Here is a 25867-nt window from a genome sequence, read left to right as displayed (position 1 = left end):
CAAGCAGAGCTAGGCTGCAATTTTCACTTTGATCTTGAGGAAGAAAACAAGGGGGAGATGGAGAGGCTGGGAATGCTGTTTTCATGGGTGCCTCTAAATGAATGCATTTGCCATCAAAGCTATTTTCTTTTCTTGCTTGCTGATTAATTCCCTATTTTTTACAGTGAAAGACATTTTGCATCCCTCGGCTTTGCAGCTGCTGTTTTATTTTGTCAGCGCTGAAAACCAAGTTAGGTGGCAAGCTGTGATATCCCAGATATCGGTTCCCATGTGTGTGGTTGACAATTTAAGCTGTGTTCAAAAGTTTTGGGGTAAAATTTGACAGCAAACCCCATTAAATAGAATGGATGGCATAGAATACATTGACGGGCGGACTGAAGAGGAATCCATTCTAGGAGACAAAAAACATGTTTTTGTCACAGGAAGGTGGGATCTATGCCCCCCTGGGTATAATGGGACTCTAACTCCTATCATCCTGGTCATTGGCATTGCAGAATGGGGGTAGTGGGAGTTGCAGTGCAACATCTGGAGGGCTGCAGGTTCCCCACCCCTGCCTTCTGTAGTGATGTTCAGACTGGAGAACACTAGCATTCTCAAACCAAGTTCACTATAAATCCCACCATTTGTAGTCAGCATAGCCATTGGGAAATGATAGGAATTGTAGTGCAGCTCAATTGGAGTGGCACCTAGTTGGCAAAATGCCACCTCAGTTGGCTACCTTGCATCTCAGCTATGTCCAAATCTAAGTAGTTTGAATTAGTTAATTCAAATTAATTAATCTCATGTATAGTTATGAATCTTCCACCTTATCAACTTTCTGTTAACATGCAAAGTATCTGCAGGAAACTTCAGGCTGAGCAAAGAAGAAATGGAAGTAAGCAGATTCTGTATTTTTTTTTCCTTTTCAAGGCATTTGTCCACTCAAAATCAAAAGCAAACAAACCATACTGCTGCTTTGCTCTCTATAAAAAAAATACTGTTTCAGTCATTAATGTTCTAGCTGGGGGATTCTGGGAATTATAGTCAAAAAGAAGTATTCAGCCCCCCCCCCCCCATGCTACACACTGAGTACTTTGCTGTTTTACTTGCTAAAATAAAGCCCACATCAAGCAGAATATGAGATTGCTTGGAACATAGAGTCGCCATCCTTAGAAAGAGGCCAAAGCTCCAGAGTCCCATTAAGATTTGAGTATTTATTACAAAAATAAACCAAATTCTGCTGAATGGCTTGTGGTTGAATAGTTCCTGCAAAACCGGAGTACAGCCTTGGTGTGTTTTTGTGCCTTGTCCACATCGTCTCCAAATATGCCAAGAAAACAGCATCATAAACATGGAGTTCTTTGGTATCTTTTGGCCAGGCTAGGCGGTGTAAAAACTTGCCATTTTTGTTATCACCCTGCCATACCTGCTGTTGCGCTTTTTCACTTTGCAAGCTGCCCTAAGAAAACAAATGCCAAAGGGTGGCTCAGACATGGCAAAAACAAATAGAAAGTGCTTCATGCTACAGCTTTTCAACAGCTCCTTCAGTGCAGATAATAATTTCCAGCTATTTATAGGGTTCAGAACACTTCACCTTTCCTGTTGTAAAACTGGCAACATTAAGAGCCCTCAAGGCCTGACCTTCCATTAGACAGAATGAGGAAGGCACCTCAGGCAGTGGTTCACAAGCAGGAGCAAAGGGGTCATTCCGATGCTGTATATTTTAGTGCAACGATGCAGATTATTTCACTCATGCATTCCGGGTTTGTTATTCACACTAGGGAACCATATTGACATGCAGCTCTACAAATTCGGTTGCTCACACGTGCAAGCATTTGAATCAAGATGGAGTCAAGGATGCAGATGCATTCAGAACATGTTCAAAGTATGCAGCATTTTATCCCGGGTCTATTCAAGTCTATTCACATCGGTTATTCACACTACCGGCAAAGCGGATCTTTTTTAAAAAATTGGGGGGGGGGGGGGCTGATATCAATTATCCCAGATTAAGATTTTTTTTTGCAGACCCCCCCCCCCAACTTAATCAAGTGCATTTCGGATGTGTGTGAACAATGGAGATTCAACCCAGATTTATCCTAGATTATTTTCATAGTGTGAATAACCCCAAAGAGAGAGGCTTGTTTTCCAATACCAGCCAGGTCCTGGTTACATGGTGCACTCTTGGCCTGGCTCTTGTAACCAAGTATAGGGCAACTTCTTTCCTCTGTTTCCTTTCCTATCCCAAGGTAATGTTCCTGCGACAATAAGCCTTAGTTTTCCCCTTTACCTTACAAGAACATCTTATTTCTGCCAGAAGTCCATTTTTCTGCCATAGACTTGTCTTCTGCCCTTGGCTTCATCTAAAGAGTCAAACAGTCCTATATTAAACGTGTGCTGTGAAGGAAATATTGGTTGAGTCTCCCTTTCAGAAATGCTTGGGACCAGAGGAGTTTTGGATCTCAGAGTCTTTTTGATTTTGGAATATTTGCATATACATAATAAGATATTTTGGAGATGGGGCCGAGTCAAAACATAAAATTCATTTATGTTTCATATGTTATGCACTTATCCTGAAGGTAATTTTATACACAATATTTTAAATAATGTGCATGAAACAAAGTTTGCATACATTGAACCATCAGAAAGCAAAGGTGTCACTATCACAGCCGCCCCATGTGGACAAGTTTGGATTTTTAAATATTTTGGATTTCGGCATTCTGAATAAGGGAGACTCAACCTGTACTCTCTTTCGTGGTGTGTGTGTGTGTGTGTGTGTGTGTGTAGGCATTTCGGAAGCAAGGCTGGATTCACTTTGCAATTACACTTTCCTCTTCCAAGCTTCTCTCTTGTGGTCAGCCTGCTGCATACCCTGAAGTTAGTGAAGAATATTTTTAACGGGATGTGCTTGTCTCCGAGTTATGTATGATCTACTCTGCCAATCCATCACTGTTGTATTTACAGGCCTGTGCTCACTGGCATGCATGGCTGAGATGGCGAATATTTTTCATCTTAATTACAGCCAGCACATTTGTAACCCTTGTCAGAAAATAATTGGCAAGCAGCCTCACCCCTCCTTCTCCCCCAACAATCATAATTAGATTAGTCCTAAGCAGCTGAGATGCAAGAGATGTTGTAGAATTTTTTTAAAGTACATTGTTTGGACATCTAGAACTCCCTGCATCTCACACCAGAATGTAGATAGATAACATCAGAGAATTCTCTAGGGTTTGTCTTATTCCCTCTGGACTAATTTTGTCAGATAAATGGAAGACTGAGGTGGGCAGCAAGAATTCATTTGACAGAATCATCCAATAGTTCATCTCCTAGAGAGGGTTTTGGGGGTCTGCTGTGACACATTTGCTCAATGCTTTGCAGATAAAATCATTCAAGCCCAACCCAGATCTGATATCTCTGTTGGAAAGTTGTCTCTTGAAGTATCAGGTCGCTTTGGGAATTCATTCCTTGCAAATGCCAATAGAACCTGAGCAGTTGTGCCAGCCACATAGTTATTCACTGGATTGTGTTCCCAACTCAAACAGCCTATAAAAGCACCAACCGATTAAAACTCGTTTTTAAAATCTGTTTTTCAAAAATTTAATTTACATTCCACTTTTCTCCTAGTGTGAGACCCAAGGTGGATTAAAGCAAAGGACACTTAAAACCTGTGTGATACTATAGTTTTTTTAAAACAACAACAACAAGTAAACGAAATATTCTACTAACACTGCTAAACTCAAAGAACAGATTAAAACATAGTCAAAAAGATAAAAGTATAACAAAGCCCTTTAAAACACCTATCATGGTCAGTTAAGAGCCAAAGATCAGCCTAAATTAACAGGTCTTTTCCTGCCAGCACAAACAAAACAAGCAAGCACAAACTAAGGGTGCATCTGCATTGTAGAAACAATGCAGTTTGGCACTGTTTTAACTCTGCACAATCTCTCAGCCTCAAAGGAAGCCAAAGGAAAAACACATCTGAATAAATCTTGCCAAGAAACCCCCATGATAGGGTTGCCTGAGTATTGTCATAAGTTGGAAATAACTTGAAGGCACATGACAACAACAAAGAATTGCCAGATTTCAGGGTACTGCCTGGGGTCCCTAGTTTTGATAGGAAATATTTGGGTGACAGTCAAAGGTTCAATCCTCAAGTTTTCATGGGTCAGCAAAGGGCAAGAGACAAGGTAGCATGCAAATCTCTGATCAGGCAGACAGTCTTCCAGCTGGCTGTGCAGTTTGCTGCCCTTTGCAAAGGTTAATCGGCATAAATCATGCTTTGCAATTTGCAAATAACCTTATTTCCATGCAGACCCCCCCCCCCATGGCATCACCAGGGTCAACTTTAGGTCTCAGGTTTTGGCCCAGAAATCTTAGGGCCTGGCATGATACCAACTTGGCATTCCTACCTCAGGCCTCAAAAAGGTTTTCACCAGACGCTGGTAGGATGAGAAATGCTATAAATCCACATGCAAACAAACATACAAATCTTCCATCTTACAAGGAATCTGTGTGTGTCTTTGTGTGTGAGGATGTGTTTTTCATCCTCAGGAACTGTGTTGTGCAAATGTAAATAAATGCTGGCTGCCCTGGGTCTGCTGATACTCACTAAGTGGCAAGCTGCCCCTTAAACTTCCCACTGTGGCCCTGGCACAGTGTGGTTCTCAGGGAATGGTGAGAAGTTAAAATGGCAGCCCTCCATGGACTTGAGCACCTGTTGTTTTGATTTCCCACAGTGCAGCTGATGTAGCCTCGCACCAGGGAATAGTGGGATGTTTTAAATGGTGCTTCACATCACTCAGAGCACTGCTGCTACCAATACCAGAAAAACCCTCTTGGCCACCCTGGTGTATCCACCACTGCTATGAGTCACTTGTTCTGAGGTCCAGATATGGCACCCATCATGTGACCTTGGAGCCTTGTTCTGACCTCAGAAGCAACCAATCTGTGGTGGTGGCAAATTCACAAGGCAATCCAATGGGAGTCCCACACATACAGTAGAAGTGGTGCAGAGATGGAGGCTAAAGTAATGGGAGCAGATTGGGGCAACATTGGGACCAAATACTCTGAGCTACTCCTAGAATATCTGGGCCAGTGTGGATAAGGAGGAAGGGGAGAGGAGGGAAAGATTCCCAGATGGAAACTGGGATACTTCTGGCCATGCAACATCATAGTTGTCAAGTTGTCAAGATGGCACACTATTATGAGAACATACAAGCTAGGAGAGGCAGCAACAGTTTGCTTTTGCCTGAACCCACTGGGAAGGGCAAGATTCCTCTGTTTCCTCTCCTTTCCCCCTTGCTGAGTTAACTGAATGCAAATTACTTTTCAGACTGATCTGCAAGGTTATTCAGATGGTGAAAATAATCCAGGATGAATCCAGGTTGAATCTCAGTTGTTCACACACATGTTGAATGCACCCGATTGAGTTGGGCATGGGGCTGCCAAAACCCCCCACTTAATATGGGATAATCAATATTGATTTTCTTCCTGAGGGTTGTTTTTCATCATTGGCAGTGTGAATAACTGATGCAAATAGACCTGGGATAAAACTCTGAATGCCTTGAATGTATTCCAAATGCATTCACATTGCTGGCTGCATCTTTTTTCAACTGCTTGCACATGTGAACAACCAAACTTGGAGAGATGTGCATCAATGCAGTTCCATAGTGTGAATAACAAACATAGAATGCTTGAATGAGATTATGCATATCATCACCCTAAAAAAAAATGTCTGAATGACTCCTAGGTTTCAGCAGTTGAAGGAAACTGAGGCCAAGGAAGAGGAGGAGAGAGAAAGTGGGACATTTTAAACACAGTTGAAACAGTGGAATGGCAGGGAACTAAGTGGGACTGTCGGTGTCAAATTAGGACAGTTGTAGAGTGTGACATGTATAACTCTTTTGTCCCCTTGTTACAAGCATGGCAGGTTTGAGAAACAATGCAAAAAGAATCCACTTTGTTTTGTGGGATTGGGAAAAGGATCCAGTCTGCACTTCAAAATGCCAATTTCTATTTCAAACCACTCCATAGAAAAAGAAGCAAACACTATCCTGCCATCAGTCTCCAATCAAAAGCTTGCAGTTTAATCACCATAAAAATGAGGTTTTCACTATGAATATATTCAACAGCTAGAAAATAGATTTCTGGCATTTCTTGTTGCCTGCACAACCGTTTGTGAGGGACGGATTGTGGGATTTAATATTTTAATTCCCTACATTAAAATAAAATAAAAATCTGTCAGCTGGAGGTGTTTTCAATAATTGATGCAATTGACTTGATTTGTTTTTTTAAAACCTCAATATTATCATAATTATATGTTTCTGTGTATCTGTTTAGTTAGGTAGATATGTGATTTTGATTCACCTGGGTTTTACATTGAGAGTTTCCTATCTGTATCTAATGCTGGAATATGATGTATGAGCTCCTGTCAAAACAATCTTTTACAACTTTTGACAAACATATCTAATATTTAGGAATGCAATTTTAATGCAATGACTGTGACTGCGTTCAGCTGAAGAAAATGGAATTTCAGTAAACAGTATTTACAAAATTCTCCTTTTAATCTCTTGGGGAAGAACCAATGATGGAAAATGGCAGTCATCCTTGGAAGAATTGATCAGGGAAGGGGTGCACAGAATCCCAATTCAGAAGGAAAGCCCCAGAAATAAAGATACCCCCAAACCTTACAGTCTGCTCAATATGTTCAGGGTTTTGTTGCATGTGGAATCAGATTCTGTGATTTCCATCTAGGAATGAATGATAGACCTGGATAAACATGTAGACCAGTATTCTTGCCCTTCATCCCACCCCCCTAAAAAAACAAGCAAACGTAATGTGAACCTATCACTGCCTTGCACCAAGTATGAGTTTGGACCATCCATTTATGTTGTGGTTTAATGCCTGTACTGCAGCCACTCACTCACAAAACAACCACAAGGTTGTGAGTTGGATACCAGCCAGGGGCTCCAGGGTCAACTCAGCCTGGCATCCTTCCATAGGTTGCTAAAATGAGTACCCAGCTTATTGGCGGCAATTAGCTTACACTTTGTAAACCGCTTAAGGGAATGCTTAAGTTCACTAATAAGCAGTATAGGTGTACTTGCTATTGGTATTCATTTTTGTCTTCTATAATTGGCAGCAGTTTTCCCTAGATTTCAGGGAGGAATTTATATAGTGGTTAGAGCATTGGGCCATGACTCTGGAAACCAGATTCTCAATTTTTGCTTAGCCATGGGAACCCACTGAGTGATCTTAGCCAAGTCACACTTCTCTCAGCCTTAGAGAAAGGCAAAGGCAAATCTCCTCTTAATGAATCTTGCTAAGAAAACTGATGATGAAATCACCATAACTTGAAATCAACCTGAAGGCACAGAAGAAGGAAGGAAGGAGGGAGGGAGGGAGGGAGGGAGGGAGGGAGGGAGGGAGGGAGGGAGGGATCTTCCCAAGAAAACCCCATGATAGTTTCACATTAAGGTCATCATATGTTGGAAATTACTTGAAGGCACACAACAACAACAACAGTGTGGAGTTGCCAGGAACTAAGCCCTGAACCTTTTTCAGGCAAAACAAGGACTTTGCTATTGACTCTTCCCCATGAATTTACCAAAATATTAATACAGACGTAGAGTAAAGGCTCCACGAAAGGAGGATCAGAAGAACTCTCATTCTGAGGTTGCCATTTCTTCGATCTATTTAATGCAGAGGTGAACAGCAATATAAAGGACATCACCCAATTTCCCCTTTTCCGAGTTTCTCCATGGGCTACACCCAGACCCCTTTAGTACTCCCAACTATATTTTCACCCAAGACCTTCACAAAAAGGTGACCTGAAGGAGCATTGCTTCCTGTTGCCATTTTGAGAAGGACTCTGACAAAAGTAGAGATATTGAAGGGTTCAGGGGGATGTTTCTTTGTGGGAGTAGGGTATTTAAGCACATTTTGAGGGTTCTCTGTGGATTTAGGTTTTAAAAAATGGGCTGCCAAATCATTCATTGTCTCTCAGTAGCTGCTAGGCTATCTTGAGCAGATTTTCCATCACCCTAACAGCCCTGTGGAAAAACTCTCATATTCAATTTTCTCGGCAGTGAGAACATATTGAAGGGGAGCAGTATCTATCATTTTCTATTGATTGTTTTCTGCCTTGGATGGAGCTAAAGAGATAGATGTTTCTTCTTGCCACGAGCAAAACAATATTGCCTTGTGTTGGCTGTGTCCAGAAAATCTTTTCTTCCTGAAGGTCTTGTAGTATCTCGGGGGGCACAGAGCTCATCCAGACATTTGCATTTCATGTGCAGGGTGGGAAGCTCCTTTGAGGAGTGAAAGCCACGCATCTTCTCTCCTTGTACAATACTTTCCCCATTTGTTGTATGTTTAGGGATGATCAGGAGGCAGCGATATTTCTCTCTTTCCCTTGTTCCAGCTAGAGCTTGGGAATGTTACTGTTGGTGGGTTACAACTCCCATTGTCCCTTAGCTAGTATGGTCAGTGGTTCTAATTCCAAGATCTAGTCCAAGGATGGGGTCACTCCTGAAACTGGAAGACTGAACCAACTCAGGGAGCTTTGGAGGACCACAATATGATACTACAACTGTGATTTATGGCAACCAGAAGCATATTTTAAGGGAATTCATGCTGTTTGGGGGTGGGCCACATGAACTCCAAAGCTTCCTGAAACTGTTCATATGAAAGTTGTTTGGCTGAAGGATATTTTTTTTGGTTGAAAAAAATAGAGAAAGGCATGAGCAACTAGGGGCTGGTGTATGTCCCAAGGGCCACTCTGAGCAATGGCACCGCATAATATCCATCTTCCATTGCATTCCTTCTCATTTGGCTTAGTGGCACCATCACATAGCTAGAAGTAATTGGTTATATGGTTCTACCATGAAAGTAAAAATGAGTTATGCATTGTTGTTGTGTACCTTCAACTCATTTCTGATTTAAGGTGACCCTAAGGTGAACCCATCATAGAGAGTTCTGAGGATGACAGTATGTGACTTGCCTAAGGTCACCCAGTGGGTTTCCATGGCTGAGCGGTGATTCCAACCTGGTTTCAGTCATTATTGTCCCTTATCTCCCTGTATGTCTTCATGCCAGTAACAGGAGACTTTTCTGGGTGTAGGTCATGAGCAGAGATTGAAATGCTGATTTTGGGGACTATCACTCCTCAAATCCCCCATCTATCATAGTCAGTGGCCATGCAGAGTGGAGGATTCTGGGATTTGTAGTCCAATGACTCGCCTTCATAGTTGCCTATTTCCATAAGGGTTTAGTTAGCTTTGCCATGCCAATGCAGCCCACAGGGACCTCTGGTTTGAAAATTATCCCCTGAACTAGACCCTGACTGTGGCAACTACTGCCTTCCATGTTAGTGGAGCAAAGAATCTACCCTGGGATATAGTTCCAGCTTTAAATGGCCCTCTCTGAAATGCTGGACACTATCCTCAAAATAGATGCAGTGCCTTGAATATCTTCCTTAAAGTTACAGCTGAAACCCAGAGCATATTCCCCACCCCACAAACAAGGAGAAGAGCAGCCATCCGCTCCTGTTGATGATCTGGTGTTCCCAACAGAAGGAGGTCAGTGCAGGGGAAAGGGTGAATTTGCAATTAATTCAGCCGAGAAGAGAAAGGTTCTTGATATTATTATCCTGCTTTCAGAGAAATCAGTCAAGGGGAAAATTCAATATATCAAAAAGAGGGGAAAGGAAAGAATAAGTTGAGAGTCTCCCTGTGGTTTTCCCCCTCCTTCTCCTAGTATTCATTAGGCAAATGGCCACGATTGTTCAGAACAGCTTGTTCTGGAGAAAAAGGCAAGAGCCTCATTTTAAGAAAGCAGCCTCTTGTTCTGATGGCACCGCAACTTTGTCAGGGCTTGTGGGATATCTTCAATTTATGGGGATTGCACTACACAGAAAACAAGGCTCAGATACTATTATGAAAAAAGAGCCTGATTCAGTGGACAGTTCTGGAATTGGCCCAAACTGTGCTCTTAAAATCTTTCACAGTCCTGCTTACCCCCCATACTCACACTGGATTTGGGAAGATGGGGAACATATTCACAATTTCTGGACTACAATTCCCGTTCTCCTGACTATTGGTAATGTTTGCTGGGATTGAGGAGAGTTAGAGTTCTCTCATCTGAGGGCTGGCAGTTGAGGATCATAGCTTTGCCAGCTCTTAAGCAAAGGTAATAATGGGCTGAATGATCCTTTGCAAAAAGACTGTAGGAGTCAAATGCCATTTCCATTAAGTAAAGCTACTCCCACACTCTTTCCAAGCATGTATTGTGAGCAGGTTGATTGATCAGGATGGGGAAACATGACCCTCCCAGGATTCAAGAATGGAAGCATCAGGGAACAGAAGTTTGCATATGTACCTTCAAGTTGCCTGTCTTGTGGCAACCTCATGAATTTGATAGGGTTTTCTTAGGCAAGGAATACTCATAGGTGGTTTTGCCAGTTCCTCCCTCTGAAATAGAGCCTACAACACCTAGTCTTCATCGGTGGTCTCCCATCTAAGTAGGATCCCATCCAAGACTAGGATCACCGTAGCAAGAATTCAGACTGAGATAAAATCATGACACAGACTGCTTCATGGGCTTCTGGCTGTGTTTCCAGATCTGACCTCACAGGGATGTTACGAGGCTAAAATGCAAGAACCATGGGCATTGCCCTGAGTTTCTTGGAAGAAGGATAAACAGGAAATGTTTCTTGGCTCCACAACTTCACTGTGTTGGGATCAACGACATGTAGCTGATTTTAAAAGAAGCAGTAGGTTGCGCCCTTCCTTGCAAAGGACATTGCCACATGAGCCCCATTCCTGCAGCAATCACATCCGTTGTTTTTTTTAAAAGGGAAAATAACCAGTTTCAGAGAAGTTAACGTTGTACATTTTCACAATCATGCGACTGTGGCTACTGCCACATCACACTCAAAGAATCATAGAGTTGGAAGAGACCGCAAGGGCCATCCAGTCCAACCCCCTGCTATGCAGGAAATCTCAATTAAAGCTTCCCCAACAGATGGCCATCCAGCCTCTGTTTAAAGACCTCCAAGGAGGGAGTTTCCACTACACTCCAAGGAAGTGTGTTCCACTGTCGGACAGCCCTTACTGTCAGGAAGTTCTCTCTCCTGGACTCCCTGTGAATCCTGGCTCCCTATCTTACCCAGCAGGCCTTTTGTTTACTTTTTCATGCAATTCTAAAGCTCTGCTATTGTGATTTGTATTTTAAAAAGAAAAGAAAAGAAACGGGGGGAAAGTGAAAGGAAACCAGCCTGCTTGGGAATAGCAAGGGGGAGTAGGGACAGAAAAAGAGAAGGAAACACTGACATGACATAACTGCTTATCTTGCAACTGAGAACTAGCATGATTGGGAGGTCATTGAGGGGTTTACCCCATCAATGAAAAGGGATGCCCTAAGCATACTTCAGAGGCACAGCAGCCGCTGCTTTTTCCAGCTAGATTCAGGCTGCTTTTTCCAGCTATATTCAGCATTTAAAAGCCATGTGTAGTAGAGGTTTCCAAGTCTTCAGCCAGGGTATCTGATCGTTCAAACCTCTGTTGTTGTTGCTTTTTCCCTTAAGTGTTATTGCTTTGGTTCTTTTTTATTGATCTGTTTTGTGTTTGGTTCTTCCCTCTAGGAAATGCTTACCGAGAGTGCATGGGAAATGGGACCTGGGCCTTCAAGATTAACTATTCACAGTGTGAACCCATTCTGGTTGAAGAGGTCTGTATGTCTCTCTTAATTGCATGTGTGTATTATAGTGATGTAGACCTGGGTTGATTGACCTGGACTTGACTCAAACTCAAGTCACTTTAATGACTCGGCTTGAACTAGACTCTGCAATAAATGATGCACTGACTCGACTCGACTTGAGACTTATATTTTAAGCAACTGACTTGTTGGTCTAATTTCATGCAGAAACAGCAAACATATTAGGCAGTGATTTGAAGCAAGGGTTGAGGTCTACTCAGCAGCTTGTCCCCAGTGTACATTTCTTTTTAAAGCTTTCAATAAGCTTTATAAGGATCCCTTATAAACCCATTGCCTAACACATTTGCTGTTCCCCTCTGAGGATTTTCCCCTACCTTTGTGTACATCTTCTTCACTTTGTAGTTAGTGAAATCTACCACCCCCACATACACACACCACCACCACCTTCTTTTTTCTGTTAAAGTTGGCTCTCAGACTTGAGACTGAACTTGAGACTTGAAGGTACAGGCTTGATACTTGGAGTAAAAGACTTGAATACACCACCGGTGAATTGTACTGTGTGGAGGTGCCAACCTTTGAATATTGAAAAGAGGAGCACTAGCTCCTTGCCCTCCTCTTGATGTATTCTGTTTTAACAACTATGAGATGAGACACATTGATGCCCCATGGGACTCTGCACTCCTACATTCTCTCCTCCAATCTACAAGCCCTTTTTTAGAAAAAGAAAGTAAATGGATAGTTTTTAAAAGAGTCCTCTAAAGGCTTAGAAAAAATAGACGACCAAAATGCCCTCAAATGTGATACGATGGCTAAATTATCCTCCCCAGCAGTTTAAAGGTGCTGTTGGACATGTTGAGGCAAGCATAACCTCCAACATTTTACAAATGAAAACTAGGATAGGTGTGTTCATGCAACATCAGGACATGGTCAAGTTAACAAAAGTTATTAATGAAGAAGGGTTTGCAAACCAGGGCAGGCTGCAGCAGTTTGCTTTTGCCTAAGCCCACTGGGAAGGATGAGACTGTCCCCCTTTCATCTCCCTGATTGAATTCATTGAGCACATATTACTTTTGCACTTTCAACTCAGTCTGCAGCAGTTGAAAGAAGGTGAGAACAAAATTGGGAAAGCAGGAGGAGGAGAGGAAAACTGGGACACTTTAAAAGCACTGAGGAAGTGTGACAAGAGAGGATTAACTGGGACCATACTTGACATATTAGGACATTGGGAGGGTGTGTGTGTGTGTGTGTGTGTGTGTGTATGAACCAAACGTGAATTTGGACCACTTTTGGATTCTTCTTTCTTTTTCTCGTTTTGGAGGAAGGCTGTGCATTGACAGGTTCCTGGGAGCAGAAGAACTGGTTCAGAACCTCAGAGGTTGTCCATCCCTGGTTTAAAACACCTTCCTCTCTCAGAAGATGTTGGGATTGTAATACAAAATGACATTTCTCTTGAATGGTTTTTCATCATTGCAGAAAACAAATACAGAAAATGCCTGCTTAAATAGCTTTTCTACTATATGGGGAATTTTCAGTTCCGCTCCATTCATTTTAAAGCTTCACTGTCATGGGAGTGCTGAAGATCATCCTCAGCCCAGTTACCTCTTTGACTGGCGAGAGCAGAAGTGCTCCCTGAATCCCTCAATGTTTGAAAGGCAATAACCATTTCATTTGGCAGGTTCCTCCTAAGTTATTTTTTAAAGTGCTTTGTAAACATTAGAGCAGAGGAATATTCCCCAAATACCTTATGGCTATCTCAAAAAAAGGTTTTTATAAAACCAGAACAAATCATGTTGTGTTTTGATGAAGTATTTCTTTGGTATTCCAGGTTTGCTTAAAGCCTACTACGCTACAAATGACCTTTTCTAGCCATTTATTGTTTTGCTCATTTATTATTCTCAACAGATGGAATGTATTATCTAGCTTGATCAGATGCATTCAACCTGTTTCTAGATGTTGAAAGGCAAGATTTATGTCATTTCCCTACTGAAACCTGGCTGAATATTAAAGTTTGAATTTTAAGAACAAACAGAGACGTGGGAACTTTTGGATGATCCTGAAGTGGGAGGGAATTATTACTGGTCTTATTGATGGCCAGTCATAAGAATAGTTAAGCATACTTAACTAAGGTTCCAAACACATTGCAGAAATAATCCAGTTTGAGATCACTTTAACTGCCCTGGCTAAGGGCTAGGAAATCCTGGGATTGTAATTTCTTGTGGCCCCAGAGCTTTCTGACGGAGAAGGCTGAATGTCTCACAAAATTACAGTTCCCAGCATTCCCTCACATCGAGCCAGGGCAGTTGAAGCAGTCTCAAACTGGATTATTTCTGCAGTGTGTTTTGGACCTAAGTTAAGTATACTTAACTAAGTAACCTCTCTTGGTCTGAAACCTCATCCTCAAACTTGATGGTAATGTCATTCATCCCTGCTCCATTTAATAGTAAAATGGAGTTCCTTCTCCTCGTAAAAGTGATTTCCTTGGGATATCCTGGGGGGCAGGGGAGTTAGGATTGTGGCAATAGTGTCACTAATGCTGGTGCCACGTTGCAGAATTAATGCAGTTTGATACCACTTTAACTGCCATACCTTTCTCTGGCATCATTTAAATAGCATACCTCCAAAGTGACCCAAAGCAGCTTTATTTGGTCCTGTCTGTTTGGGCCCCAAGTCTATGAAAGCTTATGCTGCAACTTCTTTCACTCAATCTCAAAGGTGCTTCAAGATCCCTTTGCATACAGGAGAGGACCATGCTTCAGATAGCGTGGACCTGAACTGTGTATGGCTGTATAGGTCATCACCAGCATTTGAATTCTGTCTGGACACTGGTGGCCAGTGGAGCTGTTGCAAGAAAGGAGTTGTGTGCTCTTAATTCTCTTAGAATGTTACAAATTTCTTCAACTTAATAGGTTGGATAACAAAATGTGTTTCGCTCCCACGCACAGAAATGAAACACCTTGATGCCTTCTGCCCACCTGCCCCCCACCTACAAATCAAGTAAAGCACAGAATTCTGTGTTACTCAGTTTGATAGGAAAAGGAGCTCTGTCTCTATTCTTCCACTGTCCCCCCCCCCCCCAAAAAAAAAAATTGTAGTCAGAGTTTTGTCACTATCTGGGCCCAAAGCAAACAGCACAGTCCCACACAGGCATAATGGTTAAATCCAAAAGTGACATTCATATACCCTCCAACTGTCCCAATTTGGCAGGGACAGTCTCAATTGATCCCCTGTCATAACACTTTTTAGCTGCTTTTTTAAAATTATTAAACATATTAAAACGCAAACATAAACATGAACATAAATTCTTTTTTCCTTTCAAAAACATATATTACAAACATACAAACAATCTTACATCTTAACTAGTACTCCTCTTTGTTTTGTTATCTTTCTGGTACAATTGACGTTGATGGCCTTTCAATTATTCTCTTTCACTCTATATCCTTCTACTTTATACCTCTCTTTCTATTCCTTCTGTCTTTGTAGCTGCTTTTAAAGTGTCCCAGTTTTTCTCTCCTCCTCTCACCTTCCCTCTTCATCCTCAGCATATTTCAAATTGCAGCAAACTGAGTTCAAAGTGCAAAAATAGCTTGCATTTAAGAGGCAGAATCTTGGGTCTTCCCTATAGCAAACTGCTGCTGCCTCCCCTAGCTTGTGTGTTCTTCCATATTAATATCCTTAGCCATATTGACCACACTCTGACATTGCTTGGCCATATATGCCCCAGTTTTTGTGAAATGTTGGAGTGTATTTTAAAACAGTCTGGACTATGATTCTGGAGATCAGGGTTTGATTCCCCACTCAGCCATGGAAGCTCACTGGATCATATTCTCTCATTCCCAAAAAAACTTAGGGTTGCTGTGAGTCAGAGATGACTTGAAGGCACACAACAACAATGTTAAAGCAGCTACCCAAATATTGAATTCCATCCCTAAAACTGGTTCAATTTTAGACCGTTTCCTTCAAGTTTGGACCAGTCCTTTAAACTTCTAAAATCCAGAAAGGATTCATCACTATGCTGATGCAGGAACCATTGCTTTTACCCCCTGTAATACCTCAGATATAGGAACCACTAACCACTGCCAAAATAGCCTGATAATTTGTGTGCAGCCTATGAGCCATGCATTGACCCCCTTTCCACTGGTAATGATAGGAATGAAGACCAAGACCCTTTGCATGCAAAGCATCAGCAGTGACCCCCTCTTCCTTATGAATTCTGTGCACAGAAAGAGAATTGATCTCTGTTTGTTTGCTTCTTGATGCCCCTCAAGACATCAGATGTTCTCCATTTCTTGGTTCGCCATTGCAGTGGATATGTAACTCCCCAAGAGCTTTTGCAAGCATTATGAGAAACTTCTGTTTAATATTGTTTTTAACATGTAGGCATGCTTAGGGGAAATCGATGCAGTCTGGCCAGGTCTTATGTGGCTGTTCTTTCCATTTTGCAATCTCCAGACAAAACCTGCGCTCCATTACAAGGTTGCAATTATCATCAACTACCTGGGGCACTGCATCTCCGTGGGAGCTCTGATTGTAGCTTTCCTACTATTCCTGTGCTTGAGGTAAGTATTCCCTCTTTTCTTTGGTTCATCTTCTGACTTTGCAACTTGTTGTCATGTTTTTGAATTTGCCTTATGACTTTCCTTGCAATTTCAGACAGTGTCTGGAATGTGATGGACAACCACATTTTTAAACCTCTTTAAAAAAAAAAAAGTGGACATAGAACTTAGAAAAGTTGCTTTGTTGGGCTACATGCTCTCAATAGTCATGCTTGCTGGGGGATTCTAGGACCTGCTGTCCAAACAAGTAAGTTTCCAAGTTCTGGAATGTCTATTTATCCTGAGGGTTAAGTTCAGAGTGTTAGTCTGGAATATCAGTATGCAAAGGGATCTTGTAGTACCTCTGAAACTAAGGGGCTGTACAGATTGAGACAAAGGGACAGCAGGACGCCACCCCTTTTTGCCCCAGATCAGGGCCATGGCAACCGCACGCCCTTCAGAGGATGCAAAAAGGAGTGGCAAAACACAGTTCCTTCTTGCATCTTCTGAAAGGCACCATGTCTGCCACAGTGAGGTGTTATGATGCCCCTTCCATGCTGAGCCATTTGGGTGCTGCACCAGAGGTGCATCATCATGGCACATGCCGTCTAGAAGAGTGTGCGCCAAACTGGCCTCCAGGCAGCGGCATAAGGGCTTCGAGCATGTGGAAGTTCAGCCCTCACCCTGCCTACAGGCCGGCACTAAGTGCCAGTCTGTATAGCCCCTAACTGAGCAAAATAAGTTGTAGCATACGTTTTCATAGACCAAGGCTGCAAAAGCTTAGGCAATAACTTATTTCGCTCAGTTAGTCTCAAAGGTGCTACATGATGCCTTTGTTTCTTGTGGATTGTGCCTTTTCCAGTTCTCTACTGCACGAGCTTAAAAATTAGTATTTGGGGACAATCCCTGCTTCTTGTCATTAAAAATAAAGGACTCAAGAGTCCAATCCACACCTAATTAAGTTCATTCCAATTGACCTCTCTTGCCTTTCCAATGGATTGCCTCAACCTCATTTGCCATTGCCCTGAATTGTATGGCTGCAAGACTGCCAGGTCTACTGAACATGAAAGATTCCTGAAACTTCAAGAGGTCTGAACAGTTCTGGCAATGTGCTGAACTGCCTGAATAGCTGCTTGATCCACGAATCTTCAGGTTTGATCAAGGCCCTCTCTGTGGCACCTTCAAGTGTTCCTTTTGCTGTTTCCTTTTTTAAATTACATTTTTGTGCTAATAAAACATTAGTACAAAAGAGAAGTGAATAAAGAGGAGAAGAAGAAGAACAAGAGAAAAGAAAAAGCCAATTCATAACAACATTAATAAGGACAGGACAACAATAGCTTAAACATACAGGTTAATGTAAGCCAAGGATGAACAACTAAATGGGACCATCAGGCCAAACACATGCTTCCGAATACAAAGTGATTTTGTAGCACCCTTGAGACTAAGTGAAAGATAGAAAGTGATAGCAAAAACTATCATAGACTTCCTCAGAAGCATGTTTGGAGTGGAGAATCCAGAGACAGACCTATATAAGGCGGCTGTTTGTGAGAATTAAAGAAAGCTTGTTGGTTTGGAGATGAGATGAAAACTCCAAACATGCATCTGAAAATGTAGACTCAAGTCTACAATTCTTGTGCTACCATCTTCTTTCTTTCAGTTAGATTCAAAGCTGATGCAAGATCTCTTTGCATGCTGATTTTCCAGACTTAAAGCAGCCATGTCTTTGAATTCTACATACTTCTGAACAGTATTTTTGAATATCTCTGAATTCATTCTTGTCCTTCTCAAAACAGCAACTGGCAATGACATTGCACCATTTTGAGAAGGACCAAAAGAAAAATAGAGATATTTGGGGCTTGAGGGTGCTTTCTATGTGAAGCTGGGATGCTGGTCTTTGACCGTAATAAAGAATTTCATTCATTCATATGTGAAGCTGGGGGTGTTTCTGCCCTTTCGAGGGTCTTTTCACAATTTTAAGCAGAAACACATCCAAAAATCACACCAAATGTTTGAAAAAATTGGAGGGGTTGGGAAGCTTTGTGGGACTGGTAGGGTCTTTCAGAGGCTGCAAAAGTAGGATGGGCTGCATTTTGCCCAGCCTGGTGTAAACAGTCCATATAGAAAAATGAAGAATGTTCATATGGAAATAAAGACTATAGGATACAACACATTCAAACATAGACTTTTCTCTAAGGCAGTATTAGTTGTGTCACTGGGGTGATGAATCTGCCCTAGGTTTGAAAGAAGCTATCCAGGGTGCTGGGTCTAATTTAGGAGATTGAATTCAGCACGTTGGATAAGTCCTTTAAAAATGAATTTCAAATTCAGAGCGGATTCACAGGGCCACTGGCATGAAAGGTACCAGCCCTCACCACTAAAACAGGATTTAAAAGCTGGAAAACACACGCCAAAGTGGGTTGCTTTTCACATACATCGTTGTCAAACGGTGTTAACCCAAATGGAAAGTAGACAAAAGCCACTCCTTTTTACTTTTGGGATTTTCCAAAAGTAAAAAGGAGTGGCTTTTGTCTAATTTCCATCTACGTTCCATTCAGGTTAGTACCACTTTTTTGTTGTTGTTGTTGTGTGAAAATCATCTCCATTTTGTGCTGAATAATAACAAAACAAACTGATGACAGCATTGTGTGTCTGCATGAGAGAGAGGGTAACTTTTTATTCCTGCAAATGTATCTCTTAACTAAGGAGGTGAAAATAAAAAACCACTGCTGCTGAGATTTCCCAGGCTACCTTCTCACTTCCAACATGAGCTAAAGGCGCTATGCATATTTAGACACTGTGTTAGACATTTTTGTGCAAACATGTATCTGCTTTCTGTACGGTGTTGTTGTGTGCCTTCTAGTCACTTCTGACTAGAAAAGGTAAACATTTTACAGGGTTTCTTGGCAGAATTTGTTCAGAGAGGCTTTGCCTTTGACTTTCTCTGAGGCTGAGAGAGTGTGACTTGCCCAAGGTCACCAAGTGCGTTTCCATGGCCAAGCAAGGATTCAAAGCCTGGTCTGAATCCAGTCCAGCATTCAAACTGTTACACTATGCTGGTTCTTCGATTAGCAGCTTCCATTTTGGCTGAGTTGCAAATGCTTTCATCATTTTAGCCTTCACTTTAAATGAATTGTCTATGGTGCTGAAGCCTATCTCCAAACCAGGTTCAGCACCCTGAACAGCTCATTGAAAATTTCAATTAAAACTTGAAGTGAATTCACTGCCCCAATGACATGGAAGCCACTAGGCTCCATTGTTTCTTTATACAAAATTCATGCCATCTTCTGTTTCTGCCGTTAACCAAATGACTTTACAATACAAAAATTGTGTTGTGTAGGGATGAGAACATATTTTGCACTGTCCCATTTAACCTGTACAAATGAATCAAGTTAAGATTTACATCCCTAATTGCTAACAACTGTTTTTGGCACTTCATTTCTCCTTGGTAGTGAGCGAACAAGAGAATAATTCATTGCAATCATATCATCTCCCTCCAAAACAAAGTGTTCATAAATGCCCATGGAAATAAAGAAGTAGCAATTTAGTTTCTTTCTTCTGCGCATCCCATTTGTTTCCACAGTTCTAATATAGTGTTGAGTTTATCTTTCAGCTCATGTTCTGCTAAATAACCCTCTTACTTGGGCTTTATTCAGAGTCAACATTTATACACTTTTTTTTAGTGTTTTCATGTATCGACCTCAATAAGCTTAAATGAATGTTCTTCTTTCCCTTTGACAGCAATATAGTAGAGAGTTATTGCTATTGTTTTGGGATCTTGCGTACAAAAAGAAAAGCAAAACCTTTATTACTGTCAACAAAATGAGGATTTATGCTAGGGTTCAGAAACTTGTGTGGATCTTGGGGCTGGTTTTCTCCAGCCCTGCTTCTCCCGACCACGCTCTGCTGAGGCCCATACTGCCAGGTCTATGTATCTCCGACTGTGTCTGTGTCTATCTACAACAGAAGGCTGTGGCTGCTGGGGAGTCTCACTCTTTGTCTCAGGCACTGACATATCTCCCTCTTGCTCCATCTAGTTGATTGGGGGCACAGCATCCCGATATCTACCCTTCTCCTTCCAGCAATCTCTGGTGCATGGGAAATAGATGGAAGGGGGTGGAAATGCGGAGTCTGCTGTTGATAGCAGAGCAGACCCCATTACTTGCAGTGGCTGCTGCATGGTAAAGCAGGAATGGGGAACTGGGATAGTGCCACAGTTGTGAATACATAGGTACAGTGAATAAGAATCAATTACAGATGTGTAACTCTAGGTGAAAGGGATGCACTGGATTAGTAGTTAAGACACCAGTTCTGATGATCAGAAGGTTGGCAGTTCAAGGCCTGAGTGCTGCATGATGGGGTGAGCTCCTGTCACTAGTCCCAGCTTCTGCCAACCTAGCAATTTGAAAGCATGCAAATGTAAGTAGATAGATAGGTACCACTTCAGTGGGAAGGTAATAGAATTCTTTGCAGTCATGATGGCCACATGACCATTGGATTTGTCTTCGGACAACACTTGGCTCTTCAGCTTAGTAACAGAGATGAGCACCACCCCCTACAGTCAGTTACAAGTAGACATTCATGTCAAGGGACTACTTTTACCTTTAACTCTAGGTGAACATGGTATGACTTGTCCCTCAGTAACCATAGTTAAAACTGAACTTGTCACCTCACCACCATACCCACATTTTGCATTTCTATGGCCATTTGTATGGTGTATTCTTGGACAACACTTCATGCCATGCATCTGCGGAAGCAGATCAAGTCTACAAAAGCCTATGCTCCTTTCACCCTGTTAGTCTCAAAGTTGCATCAAGATCCCTTTGCATGTTAATCAGTGCAGAGGCTGAAGCAATGCAGTGATGGCTAAAAACTTGGGCAGAAGTGATATGGACCAAAAATAGTTTTGGTTGCCTTTTTGAACACTGTTGATATTTAGGGACAATTTGGCTTGTTGCTACATTGCTTCCTCATCTCTCCAGCTTCTATTTTTGGGGGTTGAAGAGAACTGAAGAACTCAATTGCTCTTCCCCAGTTGCCGAATAAGTCCCTTTGTCTGCTGTTCTTCAGCATTAATGAGGAAATAAAAACAGCTGCTACACCAAATGCTGATGAAGTGAAAAGAGATTAATTAAATGCTGTACCAGAAATGGTCTGCACAGAGGGAGGGCAACCGCCTCTGAGAAAACCATTGCACCAGTTCTTCATGAGTCGTAACACTTAGGGCAGTGCACAGGGAGTTTATAGAATGAAAGTCTGTGGTGCCCTTATGCAGAATGTGTCTCCAGCATACATGACAAGGTTAGGACCTCATTCTCCCCTAGGCAGGCAGCCTGCACCTCGTAATTCAAAGAGAGCTCACTGCTTGCCAAGTCAGGAGAAAACAGCAAGTTCAGCAGCAAAGGGGGCAATCTAGAGAGAGCTCTTATCGCTCCGTGATTCTTAAAGTAACTTTGTCCAAATGTTGGATTAAGAGAAGTTAAGGATGGGGTTGTTTTGCTACTTGGCAGGACCACTAGGGATTCACTCAATGGGGTATTTCTAAGGGTCCAAAGACAGAAGTAAGATTGCTGCTCCTGGAGTGGCAAATGGAGTTTAATCCTTCTCCAGAACAGAATTGACTTCCTATAGTGGTTTCTATCTGATTTGGGGCCAAAAATGGCATAGAGCAGCCCACCATGGAAATATGGAGCTAGAAATAGGCCCCTTTATGCAGCTGGTCACTTTTCACTATGGTGACATAGCTGCCATAACTAGTAGCTGCCGTTGTGATTTGATCAGTGGAATTTAGTTTAAGAGCTTAAACAGATTTTTTTTCTGGGTTCCGAAATATTGGTAGGCATGCTTTATTATTATTTTTGTTCCAACATGTTCAATCCCACTGCCCTTTGGTGTAATAACTATGTTCAGATTATGAGGAATTACATGAACCAGTGGAGCAACGTGGCTGGCAGTGAAGGAAGCCCTGCTGATTTCATGCAACTGTTTAATATGGATTCTGTTATCCTGCTGCCTTCAGCAACAGACACAAAAGCCTGTTCCATTCACTTACAACTGGCAGCAGAGATATATGCAGCATTGGGCCATTAAATTATTCATTTATTGTATTTATTTTACTTTATTATTTATGTGTTTGTTTATTTTATCACTTTTAATTACTCCCACAAGGAGTTGAATACATGGCAACTATAAGTAAAACCTGCAACAAAAATCCCTCTAGCTGCAGTTATTGCTGTTGGCCAGAATTTTGTTGGTAGTCTTGCGCATGCCTGTGTTCCCCATTGAAGAAGGTGGACATTTTTATCCAATACAGAATTTCTGTATCCAGTTCAAGGTTGCAGAAGCAGTGTTGCCATTGCTCATGATTGTGAATTGCACACAGATGTGCATGCACAATGTACATGGCTGTATGTGGATGCATGGTATAGTGTGTGTCGTTGCCCATTTTATATTGAACCTGCAGAGGCCCGTGTGCATCTGGTTATGTATTCTGTTGCACAGCCTTGCAATCCCATAACAAGGCATCATTGCATCAGTGCTACATAATTCCATGGATTTAAAGTTATGCTTCCTCTTGCTGATATAGGATCTCAGTCATAATCAATGCTATGTTAAACAAGAGACTAGGACAGGTAAGAGAAACAATAATATCGATTATCTTTTTTACAACTATCACTGTGCCTGTGCAGTTGTGACTTTCAAGACTAGAGCAATGTGAGAGAACTCAAATACAGAGGAGGCAGCCTGCTGCATCTCTGCCTGAGTTGCCATCATCTCCCCAGGGCTAGTTGATGTGGCATTGTCTGCATATTGTGTAAGACCAGATCATTCAGAGACAGAAAATGGTGACTTACCTTTGGGGAAGTATTCCTGTTGTATCTCTGTGTGTGTGTCCTTCCCACTGAATTTCTCTTCTTCCAGTCAGGAGCCATGCCTAGACCAAGACCTTCTGCAAAAATATGAGGGAAGGCTCTCTGGGAACTGTTGATGCATGGTCATATAACTGAACCAGCCAGAATGATTGCTGGCTGGGCATCTCTCCTATAAGGAAATGTTTGGCTGCTTTCAGTTAGGGGGAAATATAATTATTGGAGGAGAGAACTGGTGTGGAGTAGTGCTTTGACAGTTGGACTATGTTTATGGAGACTAGAGTTTGAATCTCCACTCAGCCATAAAAACAACTGGATGACCTTGGACAAGTGACACGCTCAGGGAAAGGCAAAAGCCAACCTCCCAACAAATCTTGCCAAGAAAACCCCATGATAAGTTCACTTTAGGGTAGTCATAAGTTGGAAATGGTTTGAAAACACAAAAGAACAACAGTTATGGAGAACATAATAGAGATTTGTAGCATATATGTGATGTGAACACAAAAGTGAACAAGCAGAAGTTTTTCTCCTGCTCTACTAATGCCAGAACCCCAAAAGGTCATGTCCTGAAAAACTGATGATGGAATAGATAGCATGCCAGTGAGGATGAGGAAAGAAAGGGCATGCCTGTCAAATTTGCAGATGACATGGAGTTAGGAGGGGTACCCTAGATGACAGGATTTAAAATGACCTTAATAGAGTGAAGATCTGGGCAAAAACTAATAAAATGAACTTAATCAGGAATAAATGTAAGGTGCTATGGGTAGGCAGAAAAAAATGAAATGCACAGATATAGAATGGATCATACCTGGCTTGGCTTGATAACAATGCAAGTGGAGAGGATCTAGAGGTCTTAGCAGACCACATGCCAGACAGCGTGAGGCAGCAGCCAAAACCAAAGGAAAAAACCCACTGCTTTTCTAAATTGCATCACCAGCAGCATAGTGTCCATATCAAGGGAAGTAATAGTATCACTCTATTCTGCTTTGGACAGACATCACCTGGAATACAATGTCCAATTCTGGTTACCACAATTCAAGAAGGGTGTTGACAAGCTGGAATATGTTCAGAGGTCAGAAAGCCAAGCCTTCTGAGGAACACCTTAGGGAATTAGGTATGTTTAGTTTGCAGATGAGAAGCCTGGCAGGTGATATGATAGCCTTGTTTGAACATCTGAAGGGATGTCATGTGGAAGATGGAGCTTGTTTTCTGTTGCCCCTGAGATTAGAACACAAAGCAATGAATTCAAATTACAAGAAGCAAGATTCCACCTAAACATTGGGAAGAACCTGTTGACTCTTCAACAATGAAATAGGTAGTGGTCTCTCCTATTTTATAAGTCTTAAGGCAGAAGTTTATGACCATCTTTTGGGAGAGGTGAAGTTGTATATTCCTGCATGGCAGTGGTTAGAGTAGATTAGTGGTTCCCAAACTTTGGTCCTCCAGATGTTTTGGACTTGAGCTCCCATAATTCTTCACTGTTGGTCAAGCAGGCTGAGGCTTCTAGGACTTGAAGTCCAAAACACTTGGAATAATAATAATAATAATAATAATTAATAATAATAATAAAATTTTATTTGTAGCCCGCCTTTCCAGTGATCAAGGCGGGTAACAATATGTTAAAATGCACAACAACATTATACACAATAAAACATCAAAATAACATCCCAAATACACAATACAAATAACACCAGCTAGCATTACAGTGCTGCTGAGAGGGGAGATGGGAGAACTTCGGGAGAATTAGGGGTATGCCTGCTGAAACAGATGTGTTTTTAACCCCTTTTTAAATTGGTCCAGTGAGGTGGCCGAGCGAAGCTCGTCGGGAAGTGAGTTCCAGAGCCTGGGGGCCGAGATGGAGAAGGCCCTCTGATTAGTGATGGAATATCTCGCTTCTGGAACTCTTAGTAGTTGCTTCCCGGCAGACCTAAGTGTGCGGGGCGGATTATATGGAGAAGACCAAAGTTTGGTAACAACTGGACTAGATGGTCTTTGCAGTCCCTTCCAACTCTATGATTCTTTGAAATTTATACTGGGAGTTTAATCTCCATCAAAAGGAAAGACTTCCTCACTCTGTAGAGTTGGCTACCACAATATCACCAGAGTCCCATTGTGTTGCAGAAAATATCCAGAACTAGAACAACAAATTAGGAATGGGTCTATAAAGTAATTTTGCCATTTTGTCATTCTCATCAAGAAAAATCCCATCCAGAAAACAATAAAGCGTTTTGAGATCCATTGACTGATTTTTGCAATGCTAGACATTTTGATGAGAAATGCATCTCCATTTAAAAAAATTGTTTCTCCACGCAAAAAACAAATGTCTCATGTAAACGGTATCATTTTGGATTTAAAAGCAAAGGGTTCTTTTGCAGATGCAGACTAGCATCCTATTGAGCAGTTATGAGATCATAAGGTGGACTTACAATATCATCATTGCTGGGGATTCATGTTTACAACCATCAGTGGCCAAACATGGTCCCAAAAACCTACTTTCACTACCGGGCTGCCCCCTGAACAAAGTGTTTCTAAGACTCTGGAGATCGGACTCCTGGGAAATGATGTCTGCTGTCATGCACCAAAGGCATGCTGTGGACTTCATTTCCTAGCACCGTGATCAGCAGTGCTTTGTGCAAGGAAGCTGTTGTGTTGTGAAGGTAGGTTTGGAGGAGCATCACTAGTCATAACTATGATGACAGAGCTCTATTATCATAACTAGCAATGATGATGAAGGCTCTCAGCCAAATTTTGTATTAGCGTGGACAGAAGCTATGTAAA

The 25867-nt window shown here is 41.8% G+C and overlaps 1 protein-coding gene across 5 annotated transcripts in view; it reads left to right on the top strand.

The window, feature by feature from the left end:
• Positions 1–25867, top strand: part of LOC149310101 (corticotropin-releasing hormone receptor 2-like) — a 172690-nt gene that overhangs the window by 95044 nt on the left and 51779 nt on the right. For 4 of the 5 annotated variants that reach the window (XM_089533697.1, XM_089533699.1, XM_089533698.1 and 1 more), the window contains 2 exons: positions 11618–11703; positions 16141–16247. In XM_089533697.1, coding sequence (XP_089389823.1) covers positions 11618–11703; positions 16141–16247 — 193 coding nt within the window. The remainder of the gene's footprint in view (positions 1–11617; positions 11704–16140; positions 16248–25867) is intronic. The other variant, XM_089533700.1, reaches the window with a different exon arrangement.

The sequence above is a fragment of the Sceloporus occidentalis genome, unplaced genomic scaffold (assembly GCF_023333645.1).
Source record: "Sceloporus occidentalis isolate IW3139 unplaced genomic scaffold, rSceOcc1.0.p SCAF_7, whole genome shotgun sequence".
Lineage (NCBI taxonomy): Eukaryota > Metazoa > Chordata > Lepidosauria > Squamata > Phrynosomatidae > Sceloporus > Sceloporus occidentalis.
This window is presented reverse-complemented; position numbering and strand designations above follow the sequence as displayed.